Source organism: Musa acuminata, chromosome BXJ3-7, assembly GCF_036884655.1.
Source record: "Musa acuminata AAA Group cultivar baxijiao chromosome BXJ3-7, Cavendish_Baxijiao_AAA, whole genome shotgun sequence".
Lineage (NCBI taxonomy): Eukaryota > Viridiplantae > Streptophyta > Magnoliopsida > Zingiberales > Musaceae > Musa > Musa acuminata.
The window spans coordinates 42405769-42422452 of NC_088355.1; the positions used below are offsets into that span (position 1 = coordinate 42405769).

General features: G+C 43.8%; 3 protein-coding genes across 4 annotated transcripts; 1 reads left to right on the forward strand and 2 right to left on the reverse strand.

Annotated features, from left to right (window-relative positions):
- Positions 1 to 4265: 4265 nt before the first annotated feature.
- LOC103993066 (F-box protein At1g55000) lies at positions 4266 to 7707 on the forward strand. Its single transcript, XM_009412996.3, has 2 exons — positions 4266 to 4778; positions 7129 to 7707. Exons 1-2 carry the CDS (start codon positions 4356 to 4358, stop codon positions 7513 to 7515), a joined length of 810 nt encoding a protein of 269 aa, XP_009411271.2. The 5' UTR covers positions 4266 to 4355; the 3' UTR covers positions 7516 to 7707.
- Positions 7662 to 9474, reverse strand: LOC135642158 (uncharacterized). The gene is made up of 8 exons (XM_065158069.1): positions 9314 to 9474; positions 9165 to 9230; positions 8996 to 9093; positions 8864 to 8901; positions 8697 to 8784; positions 8370 to 8612; positions 8204 to 8269; positions 7662 to 8099 (listed from the first exon to the last, which is right to left on the reverse strand). The coding sequence occupies exons 1-8, from the start codon at positions 9357 to 9359 to the stop codon at positions 7920 to 7922; spliced, it is 825 nt and encodes a 274-aa protein (XP_065014141.1). The 5' UTR covers positions 9360 to 9474; the 3' UTR covers positions 7662 to 7919.
- Positions 9475 to 13013: 3539 nt separating this feature from the next.
- LOC135642982 (uncharacterized) lies at positions 13014 to 15810 on the reverse strand. Of its 2 annotated transcripts, none has more exons than XM_065159464.1 (7): positions 15622 to 15810; positions 15413 to 15530; positions 14966 to 15054; positions 14819 to 14865; positions 14652 to 14740; positions 14025 to 14158; positions 13014 to 13937 (listed from the first exon to the last, which is right to left on the reverse strand). In XM_065159464.1, the coding sequence occupies exons 1-7, from the start codon at positions 15712 to 15714 to the stop codon at positions 13200 to 13202; spliced, it is 1308 nt and encodes a 435-aa protein (XP_065015536.1). In that variant the 5' UTR covers positions 15715 to 15810; the 3' UTR covers positions 13014 to 13199. The 2 variants fall into 2 exon arrangements, with proteins under 2 accessions (XP_065015536.1, XP_065015535.1); XM_065159463.1 differs by having other exon boundaries at positions 14966 to 15057.
- Positions 15811 to 16684: the final 874 nt, after the last annotated feature.

Sequence of the window (16684 nt, forward strand, 5' to 3'; positions counted from 1 at the left end):
TTCTGGCGGATCGCAAGATAAAGCTACCCAACGGAACGGAGCAGACAGAGTACTTGGTGAAGTGGCGAAAGCTTCCCCGAACTGAAGCCAGTTGGGAGCCTGAAGACGCCCTGCGACATGAAGAAGAAGTCATCAACAACTACCAACAAGCGTCGACGAGGGCGTCGACAGTTTAAGTGGGGGAGAATGTCACGAACGGTCGTCGCGCACCCGCAACAACTTCGTTCAACGATCCGTTCGTCGCTCACACCCGCTTGTATAGCTGCTTGACAGCAGGTTTTCTTTTGGTTTTGGGTCATTTTGCTTGTAAATATGTAAGTTCGAACAAGCTGCAGCGCTGCAATGCGACCGCTCACCGAACCGAGTAAAACAGCCCCAAAACAGCCCAAATCAGCCCCGTTTTCGCGTGCCACGGGCTCGCGCGGCGAACTGTCTCGTCGAAGCAAAATGTCAGCCATTTCAGACCCCTGGAACCCCCCAGGTGGCACCGGGCTGGATGGGGCTTCGGTTATATACCGGGCGTTGAACACTCTTTCGCAAGTTCGCACGTGACCTTTACGGGAACTTGGTGTTGCGTCCGGGACCAGGTGAGCGGCTGTTTGTGGGCTTGCAGCTGTTCGTTCATCCTTGAAAGCCTTGCTTTTCCCCCCTCTCCCTCTTTTCTCTTGTGCACACAAGGTGTTCGACGAATTGCTTGTAAAGCTTCCCTTTTCGCGAGACTTCGGGACTTGTCCGTTGCTCGTTCTTTCGATCTAACTTTCTTTCTCTTTTACAGGTCCTTCGGGACCTGCGAGAGGTTACAAAGTGGCTGATCCTTGCGGAGCAAGATCGCAAGGGCGAAGCGCGACTTAGGCAACGCAAGCTAAGTTTGCGTCTTTGCCGCACGGGTGACCCGCGATTTTGGCAACGCACGCTAGCTTCGAGTCTTTGGCCGCAAGGGTGCCTCACGCCTTAGGCAATTCCAGCTAAGGTCGTGACAGTATGGTGACGAGAGGGTGGAGAGGATCATAATGGGGGGCGATGAGAAAATTTGATATAATGAAGGTCAAGGATAATTTTATTTTTTAAAAAATAAGATAAATTATATAGAAATAAATCAAGAAGCTAAATATAAATAAACCAAAAAAGAGGCACATGGTGGAAAACTTAAAACTTACGAATTTTCTTTTTAGGATTTGGTGAGGTATGATATCTAAACTTAACGTTTTTGTATCAATCGAGAGAAAATATTTTTATTTTTGAAATATACGAAAAACCATGTATAGTCTTGGGATTTGAAATGCTACTCAAACTTGTTTTAAGAAAAAAAAACTTAGGCGATTTATCGAAAAAAAATTCCTATAGCTTTTATGAGATAACATCTCATATTTGATTTTTTATTGATGGATATTTTTTGATGAAAATATCATCAATGAAATCATAAAAGTTAATTATTATACTTGATTAAGTCTGACTTAATTTTTTAAGATTGATTCAACTAAACCCTAACTATTTAATTGATTTAATTAAATTCTAAAGAATCCATTGATTTTTTCAAGTTACCTTTATCTCCACCTCCGCTATACCTCCTCATCCTCAGTCTTCTCCTACACTATTGCCTCCTTCCTATCCCTATTGGCTTTCTCCACTTTTTTTTTTTTTTTTTTTCCTTTAGCCTTCTCAACCTCTGCCTCCTCTCCCTCCCTTGGCTTCTTCTAACCTCTCCCTCATCCTCCACCCACTCCACCTTCGCCTCATCATCCTCCCACGTCGAACTTTAACACCATCTCCTCCTCCCATTCCATCACCTTCTCCCCTCTCCTCGACTTCCTCTTCTTCCCCCTCTCCCTCCTCTTTCTCTTCCTCATCCTCACAATTTACTTTTTAAAAAAATTACCCTCCAGTTACACTTAACCACATATTTAACATAAAAATATACTATTTTAAAAATTGATCATCCTAAATTTATATAAAAATAAAAAATGTGATATAAATATATTATATCTCATCCTAACAATTCCATAAAAGTTTAAATGTTACGGGAAAATATCGTTGACGCCTTGGTTAGTTCAATGTGATTTAAACCCGTGTATATAAAAACATCCAAGAGATACCTAAGATAAAAATATTGTGCTCCTGAGATGAAAGTATTGCACTCTCGGGATATCACCTGGACGAAGACCAAGGTCGAGGGAGATTTCTCGACCTACTCCCTTCGACACTCGAGTTAATAATATGAGATCCCTAAATGTGGGCTCAAGTAGTTCAAGAAAAGAGAGAGTTCCTTGTCATTTTCTTGTTAAGAATATATTTTTATACATCCAAGGAAAGGAAGAAAGTTTATGATGATTTTTTTTTTCATAAAAGAAGATAAGAGGGTTTAGGATTATCTTTCTTGTCAGAAAGGGAGATAAGGAAGTTTGTGATTTCTTTTCTTGCCATAATGAATGAGAAAAAAACTTACATTTCTTTGATTTAAATATTTATATGAAGGATGATATTGATCTTGTATGGCAATGGGGTGTCAACTAATGGTAGATTCCCAACCATTTGTCCCCCCACCGAAGGTGTACTTTGAGGCGCTTACAAGATGGGTTTGAAGCACGTCATTCAATTTTTTCAACATAGGAGTATTTGTGATCTAATTCTCTATGTTGAGTTTTTTTTCGATTTAGGTGTTGTAGGCACGTTGGGCGTGTATTTCTATTATAGCATATTTCTCTTCACATGGGTCAGGTTTTCTCGACTAGTGTCTTGGGCATATTTGCCCTTGCACATCCGCTGTGGTGGATTTCTCTTCACGCGGGTCGAGTTTTATTGACTCATGCATCTCGAACGTATTTGGTCTTACGCCTTCATCGTAACGGATTTATCTTGGCACGGGTCGAGTTTTCTCGACTCACGTGTCTAGGGCATATTTAGCCTTGCGCCTTTGCCATAGTGAATTTCTTTTTACGTGAGTTGGGCGTATTTGGCCTTGTGTATTTGCCGTAGTAGATTTATCTTGACACGAATCAAGTTTTTCTGACTCATGTATCTCAAGCGCATTTGGCCTTGTGCCTCCACCGTAGGGTTTCTCTCTTCATACGGGTCGAGTTTTTTTGACTCACATGTCCTGGGCGCATTTGGTCTTGTGTCTCTACCATGCAGATTTACCTTGGCATAGGTGGAGTTTCCTGACTTACACGACTCGGGCACATTTTGCCCTACACCTCCACTGTGAAGGATTTGCCTTAGCATGGGTCGGGCACATTTAGCATGGAAGGCAACAGTGTATTCTATCAAGTTGGTACTACCATCAAAGGCCTTCAGTGACGGGAGGTGAAAGTTCATTGGGATTGGCTCCTCTTGGATGTTTTGAGTGAATGGAGACCGACATGATGTGGGTTATCAACCTTTCCCCTTAATATTGCTTAAACTCTTGTCGTATCTTTTTAGACGGTTCATTTGTTGTAGCTAAATCCTCAAGGAATCATTTATTGAACCCACTAATTGGGCCTTGGATTTGGGTAGAGCAAAGCAATGGTGTAGCGGTGTACTAAATTCCATGGTTAAGATGTGAGGCACTCCCTCGATTAGCAGTTCCATAGGCTTTGGGTGATCCTAAAATATTAGCACTGCATCATGCGGGGGAATCTCGATGAGCACCAAAGTCAATGGCGGTTGAGGTACTAATCATGACTGAGATGGTGGCATTACCATTGGACTAACTGAGGTAGGAGCAAGGTGATAGCTTGGATCATGTCGGTTTGCATCTGCACCTATTGGATGAGGTTTTGAAATGCCTCAGCAAGGACAAATAGATGGCTTAAGGTCATCCTCTAGTATGAAAGGCTTGGGTCATTGAATAGATGCCAGTACTATGCCGATGTTTGTGTCAAAGTGGACACGTCTATGTGAGGGAAGGACGAAAACTGCCCCCTTTGAGTAAAAGTGTAGTGGGTCGGAAAAGGACTTCCTCATTCAAGCATTCTATCTCGGACAAAACTATAAATGAGATATTTGATATAATGCTCATTTATTTATATGTCTTTCGATTTTATTAATACTTTGGATAAAAGGTCGATAGTAAGAATATTATTGATTTCATGGATCTATAACTTAACACAATCTAACTTAAGAATATTATTAAAATTTTAAAATAAAAATATTCCTAGGTAAAAATCAATTACTAGCACACCATCTAATAAAAGCCAACACTAAGTGCTTTTTATGGTAAATTGCCCCCCAAACAAACTTCAAAGCGAAAGATAAAAAAAAAAAGAATTGATTTCTTGTTTTCACGGACACCCATCCGTCTTGCCCGAGTAAGTGACAAGTTGTTCACCCTCCTCAGTCTCCTCCGTTCATCGACCTCGGACCGAGAGCGTAGTGCCATGGGATGCTGCGGAGGAGACGAGGACGACGACCTCGTCAAGCAACTCCTCCCCCCGGACTCCGACCCCGGCGCTAACCCTAGTCCTGATCCCCTCCTCGCCTCCTCTTCGGAGGTGCTTTCCCCCATGAACTCCAACTTCTCGGCCCTCGCCTCCAGGGACCTCCTCCGGGCTATCCTCGAGCTCCTGCCGCCCGCCGACCTCGCTCGGTCGGCGTGCGTCTGCCGGCTGTGGCGCGCCGTCGCCTCGGAGCGGGAGATGCTGGAGAGGGCCTTCAGGGCGCCCTGGAAGGTGCGGCGGGTCCTCGGTGAGCCGTCGTCCTCCGCCTTCTGGCACCACCTTAGTCTCGACCGTTTCGCCATCTCCCACTGGCTGCGTCGCGGCGACACTGTTGCCAGCCTCGCCCTCAGGTATTCCGTCCAGGTACACGCTCTTTGGCTCTTCTTCCGTAGATTCTTTTTGGTTCTGTGGATGAATTGATTAGTTATAACCTTCACCACATAGAATCGGGCAACAAAAAGAGGATGCTTTTTCCTCCATTGATGGTGGGTTAATCTCTGCCCTAATCGCGTAGTGATGCATAACCCTTTTTGGGGTTCTGGGGTTTCGTTCAAAAATCGTGCCTTTAGTTCGGTTAATTGATATGCGACCCAAGCTAAAACTATCTTCCAACTCCTCGACTGTTTTCCGAAATTTTCTCTTCCGCGTTTCACTGTCTTTGCTTTCATCCACCTCAAACGCTCCCCCATTGTACTTGTTGGATTGGCATGAGTTATACTATTTGATTAAATGGAAGGTGGCATAATTGTATTGGATGCATATCTTTTACTTAACAAAGTTCTGAGATTTGAAAAGGCGTTTGAAGTGGATGATCAATAACCAAAATTGCAGGAGCAATTTTAGTCAACTATTATGATTAAACTTTCGAAGGATGCTTCTTCAGTAACTCAGTGATCTTATAGGAAAGGACTACATAGTAAATGGGCCTCTTATAAGAGGCATCAAAGATTTAATTTTCGTGGAATCAGTATATGCTCGTAATGTATCAGCATGGTGGGTACCAATCAGTAATGTTTGTCGACACGAGTTCTATATGAGGCTGAAGTACTAATCTTGGTCTTCGTGGAACCTTCTTGATATTTTGTTGGCATGTTTATCAGAATTTACGTCACGAGGACACATAAATTTAAGGCTACAAGATGATTATAAGCCTTTATCACGTGCCATCTGGTGAAGATGAAACTGGTGGCTAAATGGTGGAAGGGTTGTTACTGTTCAAGGCTGGTTATGATGTAATTACTTAAGGTCATATATTGGATGGGAAATATGTATAAGGATTTTGCAAGTCAGATGTAGCATATGACATTCAAAACTGCATGAGCTTTGGCCAAAATTATGTGTATGTGAGGATCACCATTTTATAACTACCAAGTGATGTTGGCTTCAAGTCTTGAAAAAAAAACTCTTAAGGCAGAATTTTGTTTTTTTTTTTCATTAAGCAATTCACTTAGTTATAAAGCAAAGTAGCAAACAACATGATTGGGTTTGTAAAATTGCTTCCCGGTTATTACTCCTAGTAGCAGAACCTCGTTTTGCAGGTTTGTCCTTTTAAGCCTGCCGAAGTCCTTTATCTTGAAACTCAGCCTCTGCGAGTAGAATAAATATGGTAGCAGTTACAGGATTGAGTTGAATATCAAGCAAATGTAAACTAGTAGTAGGACCTCAGACCAAATTCTTTTACTTAACAGAATATTTATGAGAAGGCTATTTATAGTGATCAAAAGCAGTAGCGTTTCAGCATGCTGAAAAGTACTACACTCTGTTTCCTTCTGAGATAGTTTTCCAAACATTCCCCATTATGAATCTGGTTGATAACCCGTGCCTTGCCATGGACCTGAATTCCATTATGTAGACCATTGACAGGGAGTTACTACACTGCCGCAGAGTTGTTTTATTTTTGGCATAGCCACTATAATGTATACTTGTGTGGCTCTTGTTTGCAATTTCTTAGAGTACAGACAGTAAAGAGGAATTATCTGATACTTACTGTAGATGTAGTAAAAGCATGATAAGAGGTTTCTGGCTGTAGCACTGACTCTACTCTTGTTATATTCACGGAATTGTCTGTTTGACTGAGGTTTCATTTCAAACATGTTATTTCATTATCTTATGTGTTTTTGGTTTCGATCATTTCCAACAATGTAAACATGGCACGATAACATGACTTGAACCCAATATGATACTGGACAAAATTACTTAATCTAAAATCAACATGATACGAACACATGTAACAGAAAACGACACAATAAGGCCAATTTAAAAATTAATCTAGTTACTACAATTTTTTGCTTAATTGAATAATTTTGGAAGTAAACCCACTTGACATGGACTTAGACACGATCACGACTTCACATGACCCACTGAATCCCCATAAACCAAAAGGTTCCGGCAATTAATCAAATAATGCTTCTTCATAATCTCTGCATAGGGCGGCGGTCATATCAGTGATATATATGTATATGTTCTCATGAATATTTAGATAAATAGATATACTCAGAGAGTTGATCTAGACAAGATGCTATTTTTTATATCCGTTATTTGGTACAGTTAATGTAATTTTCTCATATTTATCTGTTTATTTTCTGTCTAAAAGGCATTCCTCTCTCTCAAGGTCCAACATTTTGCCTTTCTTTAGTCATTGATCGATCCCCTCCTCCCTTATGGCCCATCTTGGTTTCATGATGACATTCAATGAATTTGCTTGTGTTTGTAGGTTATGGGCATCAAACGATTAAATAATATGATGAGCGACCATGGGATTTACTCAAGAGAGAGACTACTGATCCCTATTGGCAAACCAGAGCTTCTTCTTAACAGCACCTGCTATGTCGAGATGGATGAACATGCACAAAGAGAAGTTGCAGTGCTGTATTTGGACGGCGGTCCTGATGGAAAAACCTGCAATCCAACAAACAGGGCAATTACAGAGAGAGGCAAAAGGAAGATACTCAATTCCGTGAAACGCAGTCTGCAAGTGGATTATGGAACTGCAGAATTCTACCTGTCTGTCTGGAATGGTGATCCAAGGGCCGCTATGTCGCAGTTCACCGAGGACCTTAGGTGGGAGCAACAGACCATGAGACCTCGTTTGTTCGGGTGAAAAGGGAACAGAGTGGGGTGAAGTTGATGTGCTCCATTTCCTGCTTGTTCTCGTCTTTAACGAGTTCCGAGTCTATTGTCTGAAATGTTTCAATGCAGAATCCACATTTCTTTGATTGTGAAAGAGACTAAAATCTTCCACAGATGTGCAACTTAATATTATGTCATAATAGCATCAAGTTATTGGGTGGAAGTGGTTTAAATGTCATGAGCCCCACTGACCATTTATTCCTTTACAATACGCAGCCGACGCATACATGGACAGGCAAAGAGGATGTGCGTCGCGTCAGCAACACAAAGGAAACGATATAATACAGCAGTATGTGCAATAAGAAGGCCCGCTGACGACCGTAGCTTGCAGCAGCAAAGCTATGGTGATGGGGCGAGGTGGCGTGGTGACGGCGACTAAGCCCCGACTGGGTAGGTCGGTCTGATGGAATCCAAGTCACTCCTCATTGCTGTCGCGCCATGATCTCCACCTTTTTCCATTTCCAGCCCTCGCCAGATTTCTGGCACGACCTGCTTCAACCTGGAGATGCTATCCAACAAGTAATCTGCTTCCTTCGTCTTCACACGCTTCCCGACCTTGCAATGCAAGTGAATATAAGCAGACAATGGAGGAAGAGAGTTATCCTCATCACCTACACATGGTCTGAACATAATGGTCTTTAAGGTATGCAGAGGCTTACCAAAGCAGTGCGAAGACCCGCTGCTTTTCCTGCGGCGATGTTCCTCTCGCTGTCGTCTACGAAGAGCTGATGCAAAAGTGACGTGAAGACATACGTCGAACTTGCTTGTCGGTAGACGTAATTGGATAGAAACAGAGCCTTAAAAAAGAGTAACACGCATTCCTACCGTGCGATGGGGGCCAAAGCCAGCAAGCCGTACGGCCATCTCCATTGCCGGAGCAGAGGGCTTGAGGATCACCTCTGGAGTCGCCACGGCCGGCAATGGCGGAGAGCTGTTGGCTCCTATCTCGTCCCCGAAGAGGTGGGGATTCATCGTCTCGAAGCAAATGATACGCCGGAAGCACCCTTCCTCGATGCCCAACCTCTGCAGCGCCCTCCTCGCGTGCTGCCTGTCCGAGTTCGTAAACAGCTGCAGCAGTATCCAAAGCAAATCGATCGATCGATCGTCAACAACTTCACATTTGGAATTCAAACTCCGATATCGAACACGTACGATCTTGGTCTGGGGAATGCCGAGGAGAAGCTCCCGCAGCTCCGCGTCAGGCTTGATCAGTTCGTAGGGCAACCTTCCATGAACGTAGCTGAAGGCAACAAGGAAAGAAGTCAAGAACAAGATCATATCTACTGCTGTAACTTTGCAGATGTTGAATCCGAACAGACCTGTGGTACTCATCGGGGTGCACGTCATAACCGAGGGCCTGAAAGAAGACGAACAAACAGAAACAATTAACAGGCTCCTGCCATGATCAAGAAGTAGGCTTTACTGATGTACGAAGGTAGTCAGGGCAATACAATGAGGCCTGCGAGGGAGCTGCCGTAGGATCGAAAGAGCTCGACGCGGAGGGAGAAGGCTCTCTCTGCCGATATCCCGCATTTGACGGCAAGAAACTCTGTCGATTCACACATGGTCAGACATCTCGATCGGATCATGCGAAGCAAAATGTGTAGCCGAGATCGATACCTTCGATGTTCTTCCTGCAAGCTTGCGCGATGCCAATGGTAGAAGAGTACAAGGTGTCATCAAGATCTGTGTCAAAGAAGGCGATCCTTTCTATTAGAAGCGTGGCAGGCAGATGCACACGGAGCAAGAGTTCAAATGGCGAGATTTACCCAATAACAGGCAATCGAAAGGGGAGTTGAGGCCACGAAGCGCCATCACCACGAAAGAAAGTCGACAGGAAGGCAAGCTGCGGATGTTGGACTGGCGAGAAGGAAGAAGAGAGGAAGCAGAGGTGCACAGAGGCGAGGCGAGGCGAGGCGAGGGTTTAAAGGCGCCATGGCGTCGAAGTTGGTGGCTTCGGACGCGATAAGCTCGGATTAGGATATTTTCTTGCTTTGATTTGGACAGATTTGTTGACGGCGGATGCGGTCATAATATAATCAACCGACATCGTGATCTTATCGTAGCTGACTCATAGCACGCCTGAAACACGTGTGACAATCGCCTTACCACCGCGTTTGTATTTTTTTTCTCCATCAATCATCTTTTGTCCAAATGAAAAAAATAATATTATTATTTATTATTTATTATTGTTTGACGACAGCAAGTGATGTGCACCTGACGTAGGAGATTCATAAGAGACGTCATAAAGTATCATCTGTTTGTGATATAGGTTGTGACACGGTGGATGATTTGTCGATACTGGTATCAATCACATCATCGATCATTATATTACTGGTATCAAATCAAAATACCTTCTTCACTTACTCGACATCTCAAACCCATTTGATTAATATGATATATCACCAATGTTACCCCGGATGATCTTACGGAATTGGCTACATTATACGAACTGAAAGTTACCTTAGTCGACCATTATTCTATGTTTTTTGAATTCGTCACTGATTTATGGTACTTATGATCAGATAAAATATCTAATTGTAATAATCTTGAATCTGATAATCTCATCCCTCACTATAATAATGTTTCTCATGTGTACTTCCTTCGATACAATTGTACTTGTATAAATTTGACTTAAAAGATAGAATCTTCCGAGTAAGAATTAACTTAAGAATCAGAAGAGTTTTACATTAGACTACTAATCATCTACGTAGCAAAAGAGGATCCGAAATAATATTCAAGTTAGATGGAAGAAAAATAATTATGATTTATGTAGCTTCAGAAAATTTAAATAAAAGTCGTAATCACAAAGACTCGAAGTATTAATGTATCAAAATCGCTAATGAACAGAAAATAAAATCCTTAAATTTCTTAAATATATTTTCGTTATCATGCAAAATTGATATACAAAATTTATAAAACTAAAAATTATATATATGAAAAATTATGTTATCTAAGAAGATCGTATATCCTCGAATCCTTACATATTTGTAGGAGAGGGTGAAGGAGATCAAGCGTCCTCCTCTCTAGCGGTAATCCACATAGTAAGACTATGACAATGTTCCTAAAATCTTCAATCCTACTATTTGAGGAGGAGGAGAACAGAAAAGAATAAGAGATGATAACCAAAAACCTCTAGCCTATGGGTGTTTGGTTTCTTCCTATTTATAAAGGCCTCATGTTAACTTAAACCTAATGGATCTTACCCTATTGGGTATTGGATCTTCATCCAACTACCTAAGCATCTTAGATTAGTGGATCTCTATTTAATAATCTCTCATTGGCTCTTATAAGATCCAATAATTCATGGGCTTATTAAATATCCAATGAGATAGGGGCTCTAGTGGATATCTCATATCCGAACCTCTACTCGTCGTAACGTCTACCATATGTGTGTGATCCTCTGGGCCCAATATATGAGCTGGTTATTAGTCGTACATGTCAGAATTCCTTCTATTAGTCATACATGTCAGAACTCGACTTATCGATTGTGGACATACTATGCCACTACATCGTAATCCTCAAATGATACAGGAGAATCCAATCCATTAGACCTATTTGTCCTTAGTTATCATGTATCTATAGTCCCTCATCCATCTAATACGCCAAAAATCGTATACCGGATATTGTACTTTTAGGCTCATATTGTTTCTTCTCGAGTCTTAATTTAATCGGATTCTCTCGGAAAACTCTTTCTCTCTTAATCCGAACGACCCTACCCAAGGATTTGTTTGAGTAAGAACACATGAAATATTCCTCTCATGACACCGAACGCAAATGATCCTCTATCGACACTCAATAACCCTCGTAAGGTTGGTTACCACTCCCGATAACTAGATGTGCTAGATCTGGAACCTCTAAACCTATAAGTCCGGTATCAATAAGTGAAGTGCTCATGTAGGACATCCTTGGTGTTTCAAGTTTAAGAACTAGATACACACCACCGGGACAACGAAATCGTTGTCTGACAATAAGGAATCATCAACCATCCAGCATTCTGTGAGCGGATCAATCAGTAAAGTCATTCTCCAATAAGCACATGCATTATATCCCTATTGTCCTCGTACGAGCAGCTATGATATCAACTGCATCCATCATATGGACGGATATATAATATATCAATTTATCCGATTATTATGATGTCTCTCTTGAGTAAACCTATTATCAAAATTATGACGAGTCGATCTCATTATTATGAATGCGTATTAAGTCATAAATTTCATCACTCACGATTAACTTAAACAGCAAATCCACCTACTACTAATTACAAATTAGCGTGATGTCTCTCGGTCGCCATCCATTATCAATGACCGCATAGGACAGAAATACCACTACTTTTTTTAATATGCCACTTCACACGAAGGATTGTGATAGCATATGTCACGCAAAGATGTGACAGGAATGAGCATAAGATGATGATGAAGCATGATATGTAATCATCTCTTCCACCAATAATGAAAGCAGCAGAGAAGTGTATACATGTTTGTTTCTATGACCATCAACCGTGCTCGCACAAGAAGCGGCATATAAGATTGTTACCGGTACTGTAATTTCATGCACAAATTATTTTGATCACTATATTGAAAATATTAACATGTGTGAGATGAAAGAAGATAAAAAGTAATAAGATTTGAGGGATGCAACATCATCAGCTAATAATAGCGATATGGCTAAAAGACCGTAGAAGCCTCAAACATGGTGGAGTGATAAGTCCATTAAGATGTGTTTATTGGGCACATCTTGGTAAGTTGGATCCTTTGTATGTCCCTTAATTGAGTACTAACACCGACTCTGCCATAATGAGATATCTCCTTTAGAGAAAGAACAGATGTGCAACAAAAATAAATAATAATAAATAAATAAATCATAGGTAAGGTTGCTAATTATCTTAGCACTTAGTGGGGGTAATTTAGAGCTAACTTTTGTTTATCTTATACTCTTTCCTCAACTTTTTGGATCAGTAGACCTGACACAAATAAACCACATATATTAACATCGAGTTATATGTTTCAGTACTGATACTTGATTGAACCTATAAATATCCATATGTCTACACTGGTCATAAAAACCTTGCTCCTTGAGAATGACAAAGAAACTAATATGTTAGGTTTAGGTGGCTGATACATCTACTTGCAGGCGTGTTCACCAAAGAGATACAGGAAGCCTTTCATCATGGATTTCCATTTTGACATCTGCACCTCGCTGCAGAGTTCTTGGCAGCCTAAATAAGGTTGACATCAAGCATGTGAGGTGTTCTGGTTGTGCCATTTGATAATGAGGCCAATGTCCGCACATCACATGGATCTGTTTCATCTTTATCGAGAGAACCTTTCTCTTTATCTCAGTTCCACAAGGATTACCATCACTCCATGCTTCCCGTTGAAGCTCATGAGCTAGGGAAGGAGATCCACTGTGTTGTTCGTCATTGCACAAGGAAGTGCTTATAGAAAGGAAGAACATGACCTCCAGTTAGCATAATAGCTTCTTCACACTCTATTAGACTCACCATAAATTGTGTAATCTGATAACAATTATTCACCACAAGATAGCAACATTATCTTTACATGAAATCTACGAACATTTAAACTATTAGTAGACCGACGTTGTGATTGACAATAGTGTTACTGATATTGTAGCGTGTAAGAGAAAATTAGTTCAGTAGTTGAGATGTTGCATCCTCTGATGACGGATGTTGATGGCATTGCATCGCTGCTGCTGCCGCTGCTGGTTGTTGAGGTGAGGGGAGATGATGGAGATGAGGCCGCCGAGTGGGGGGCGCATCTTGGCGCGGTACACCATCTCGTCGTAGGGACGCCGGTAGAACCTGAGGTATGGGAGGAAGGACTCACGCTCCCGCTCCCCTCGGCTCGGCACCACCTGGCCCTCCTTCCTGAACGAGAACAGCGTCGCGGGTGACTGCAAGAACGACGGCCTCGGCGTCCTCGGCGGCTGCTGATGCTGGCGAGGCTGTTTAGGCAGAGGGAAGGAACAAGGAGTCGAGGGTATGCTGCGGCAGGCGGCCGCGTAGGCGATGCCGGCCCGCGGCATGGACCGGGCGGCCGGGGAGGCGAAGGAGAAGGACCGGGCGTTGAGCGGGGAGGCGCCGATGAGGGAGGGGCTGGCGGTGGGCGCCACCGCGCGCGGGGCGGTGGTGGTGGTGGTGGACAGGTACCACGGTTTGAGGGAGTCGAAGTGGGAGACGGTGAATGAGAAGCGGGAAGACGTGGAGCCGCCAACCTTGGTGGTTGTGGTGGCAGCCACGGCCGGGTCGAACCGGAGCGACGCCGTCCTCGTCGGGTAAGCCGCAAAGGCAGCGTCGTCGAGCGAGTCGTCGAAGTCCAGGGACGCCACCGCCGCCGCGACCGCAGATAAATCCACGAAGGGACGAACGCCCTGCCCACCCATCACCAGAAAACCGCAACAGAGACTTAACACCATGCTCTATGGCTTCATCAATCAGCAAGCGTATCCATCACATACCTTCCAAAGATAAGAGAAAAGGGAAGGGGGATCGATGACGAATGCCTTGTGGAGGCGACCAGGGTAGTACTCGGAAATGATCTTGAGAGTGCCCACGAACAAGTTGAGGAATGCCGACGCTGACTTGAAAAACCCTGTACAAACTCTAGCTTAGATTGACAGTGTCGAAGACTCAAAGATTCGTACACGACAGGTCGAAATTACGGAGTTGCTGGCGTCGTTTAGAATACTGTTCGACTAAGGAAGCCGTGTAGAGAGGCCCAACCGTGCCAGAGAACAAGAACCCTCCACTCATCTCTGTACAGGTCCACTAGACATGGCGGGAAGTGGGGTTCTAATGGACTAGGTCAGTGCCTGCAGCTGGCTGCTAGCTAAAATATGTTGATCGGTAGACACAGCTCGGTGCTGCTGCAGCAGTCCTGCAACGGTGGGGCTCTTTTGACCTTGGAGGCCACTGACAGAGCCACTGGCATCCACTCGCGGACGGACGACAAACTCAGCAGAGGAACAAACCTATTCTATGTGCACTAAGTGCCGACACATTAAAGCGAAGCATACGGTATTCTCCGTCAACACCTGCGCTTGTTTCTGAAAATAAGTATATACTCATGTAGATAAAGAACATACTGGCATCGAAGAGAACGACGAACTGGTCTACGAATCTGGACATGGATGAGATCGCCACTTCCAGCGTGAAGACCAGCAAGCGCACAAACCTGCAGCCATGGGAAAACCAGGCTTAAGAAACGAATCAAAGACGATCAAGGAGAACTACAGCAGAGATGAGATCTCACGATTTCTGAGTGTGTGTTTTGGGGTAATCTTGCCTGATGCGGAAGACCTGTAACAATGGATCCAGTGAGTCTGTGAAGTGCTGCAGTTGCAGATTAAAGAAGAAGAAGAAGAAGAAGAAGAAGATGGTGTCAAAAGTAACACAGTACCATAACCGGCCTGGCTTCGTCGTCGTGACCAGCCACATATGCTAAACCGCTGCCCAGCTCTTCGGAGAACTCATCGGCAATTAAATGATCTGCTTTTTGAGTCCAAAGAAAACGAAGTATCGGTTAGTCCAAAAGCAAAAAGAGACAACTGCTACATAGAAAGTTGTGTTGCTTCAAATGAGGAGCACTAAAGAAGTAGATGCCCGGAAAAATGTCATTTCAAGAGACGAACGAGCCGGTTATAGGATGAACACACGAAACAGACAAAAAGGGTTCGAAATTAATGTGTTTGAATCAAGTAAAGAGAAGCTTTCAGCCCCACAAGAAACAGAAGAAAAAGGAAAAGGAAGACTAGAAGATGAACACACAGAAATTTAGCATCGGTTCTGGGAAATGAACGAGAGAGACAGAGAGACAGAGAGACAGAGAGAGAGAGAGAGAAGCTACCAGTTCCGATGCTCTCTCTCCAAGAAAGAGCGGTTCTGAGCTGCTTGGCCGCCTTCTTCACGTTATTTCCTTTGGCTATCAGAAACCGTTCGACACAGGCATCGTTGCAGAACTTCTCCTGCCACAACAAAAACAGCAGCAAGATATAACTGTGCTTTCAGTAAGGAGTAGAAGAAAGAGGAAAGAAGAAGATCATTAGGACATGAAACCTGCTTCACCGTGACAGGAGCTTGCTTCTTCAACATCTTGAGGACTGACTCGATCCGTTCTCTGTCCTTGGGCCCTTTCATCTCCGTCCCCATCGTGGCACCGGCAAAAGCAGGCAGAGAAACCCAGCCAAACAACAGCTAGCCGACAGCTTCCCACTAATCTTCCATCAGGCAACTCCTAGAGCTGAAGTGGCGTGGGTGAGTGAGAGAGAGAGAAGAGGACGACGGTCTTTATAGTAGACGAGGAACTAACGGAAGCCGTTACGACAGTCGTTTCCGCCCGATCCGATCAAAGCAGCTCGCTGACGGCACCGAGAAACACGTTATGGCTAACGCCCCGGCCCACTATTACTTGACTTGGCCCGCTTTATTTCTCGTTAGTCTTGATGATGATGATCTTAACGATCCAATCACTTCATCGGACGGCTGGGATCGTTCCGCGGCTGCCGACGCACGCAACCATCGCGGTGGATTGGGTGGGCCATGGCATCTAAGGGCTTATGATTAACGTTAGCGGAGACATCTCTCGCTCGTGATGATGGGCCCACAGCGGGTTGTAATCTTCTTCGCCGTCCTTTTCGGTTCCACATACATCACGCCCCACGCATGATCCAATAGAAACGTGACACGGTAGATCACGGATCGACTTCTGTTCCTCGACGAATAAATATATATATTGGTGCAGCGTGACCGTACGATCATGATTGGACGGACGTGATGGCAACAGGGGAACCGGCTCCCGCGCGTCGCGGTGAGGAAGACAAGATAACAAGTCCACGAGACATTCCCAAGATGTTCGAGCCTGAGGCCATTTCTTTATCCTCCTCTTCTCCGTTCTCGCACCGTCGCCTCAGGGCGAAGAAACAAGCGCCGTGGAAACCCATGTCAAGGAGCGGTTGTCCGCAAGCGAGAAAACTGCGTCATCCAAACCCCATTCTTATTCACATTTCACCAGCCCCCAAAAGGCCGAAGTCAAAACTGCAGGCCAACCCGGTTCAGAATCCTCAGGTACGTTGGCACTCTGTCATGGGGGAAAAGTGAGGGGTCGTCCCCAACCAGAAGG

Excerpts from the sequence above, each read along its gene's own strand:
- LOC103993066 (XM_009412996.3), top strand. The coding sequence starts at position 4,356 with ATGGGATGCTGCGGAGGAGACGAGGACGACGACCTCGTCAAGCAACTC. Across the intron at positions 4,779-7,128 it reads CCCTCAGGTATTCCGTCCAG|GTTATGGGCATCAAACGATT; the intron begins GTACACGCTCTT and ends TTGTGTTTGTAG.
- LOC135642158 (XM_065158069.1), bottom strand. The coding sequence starts at position 9,359 with ATGGCGCTTCGTGGCCTCAACTCCCCTTTCGATTGCCTGTTATTGG. Across the intron at positions 9,231-9,313 it reads TTTCGATTGCCTGTTATTGG|ATCTTGATGACACCTTGTAC; the intron begins GTAAATCTCGCC and ends TCTTTGACACAG. Across the intron at positions 8,613-8,696 it reads GCATTCCCCAGACCAAGATC|CTGTTTACGAACTCGGACAG; the intron begins GTACGTGTTCGA and ends ATACTGCTGCAG.
- LOC135642982 (XM_065159463.1), bottom strand. The coding sequence starts at position 15,714 with ATGGGGACGGAGATGAAAGGGCCCAAGGACAGAGAACGGATCGAGTCA. Across the intron at positions 15,531-15,621 it reads CTCCTGTCACGGTGAAGCAG|GAGAAGTTCTGCAACGATGC; the intron begins GTTTCATGTCCT and ends TTGTTGTGGCAG. Across the intron at positions 13,938-14,024 it reads TTTTCTCTTATCTTTGGAAG|GGCGTTCGTCCCTTCGTGGA; the intron begins GTATGTGATGGA and ends ATGGGTGGGCAG.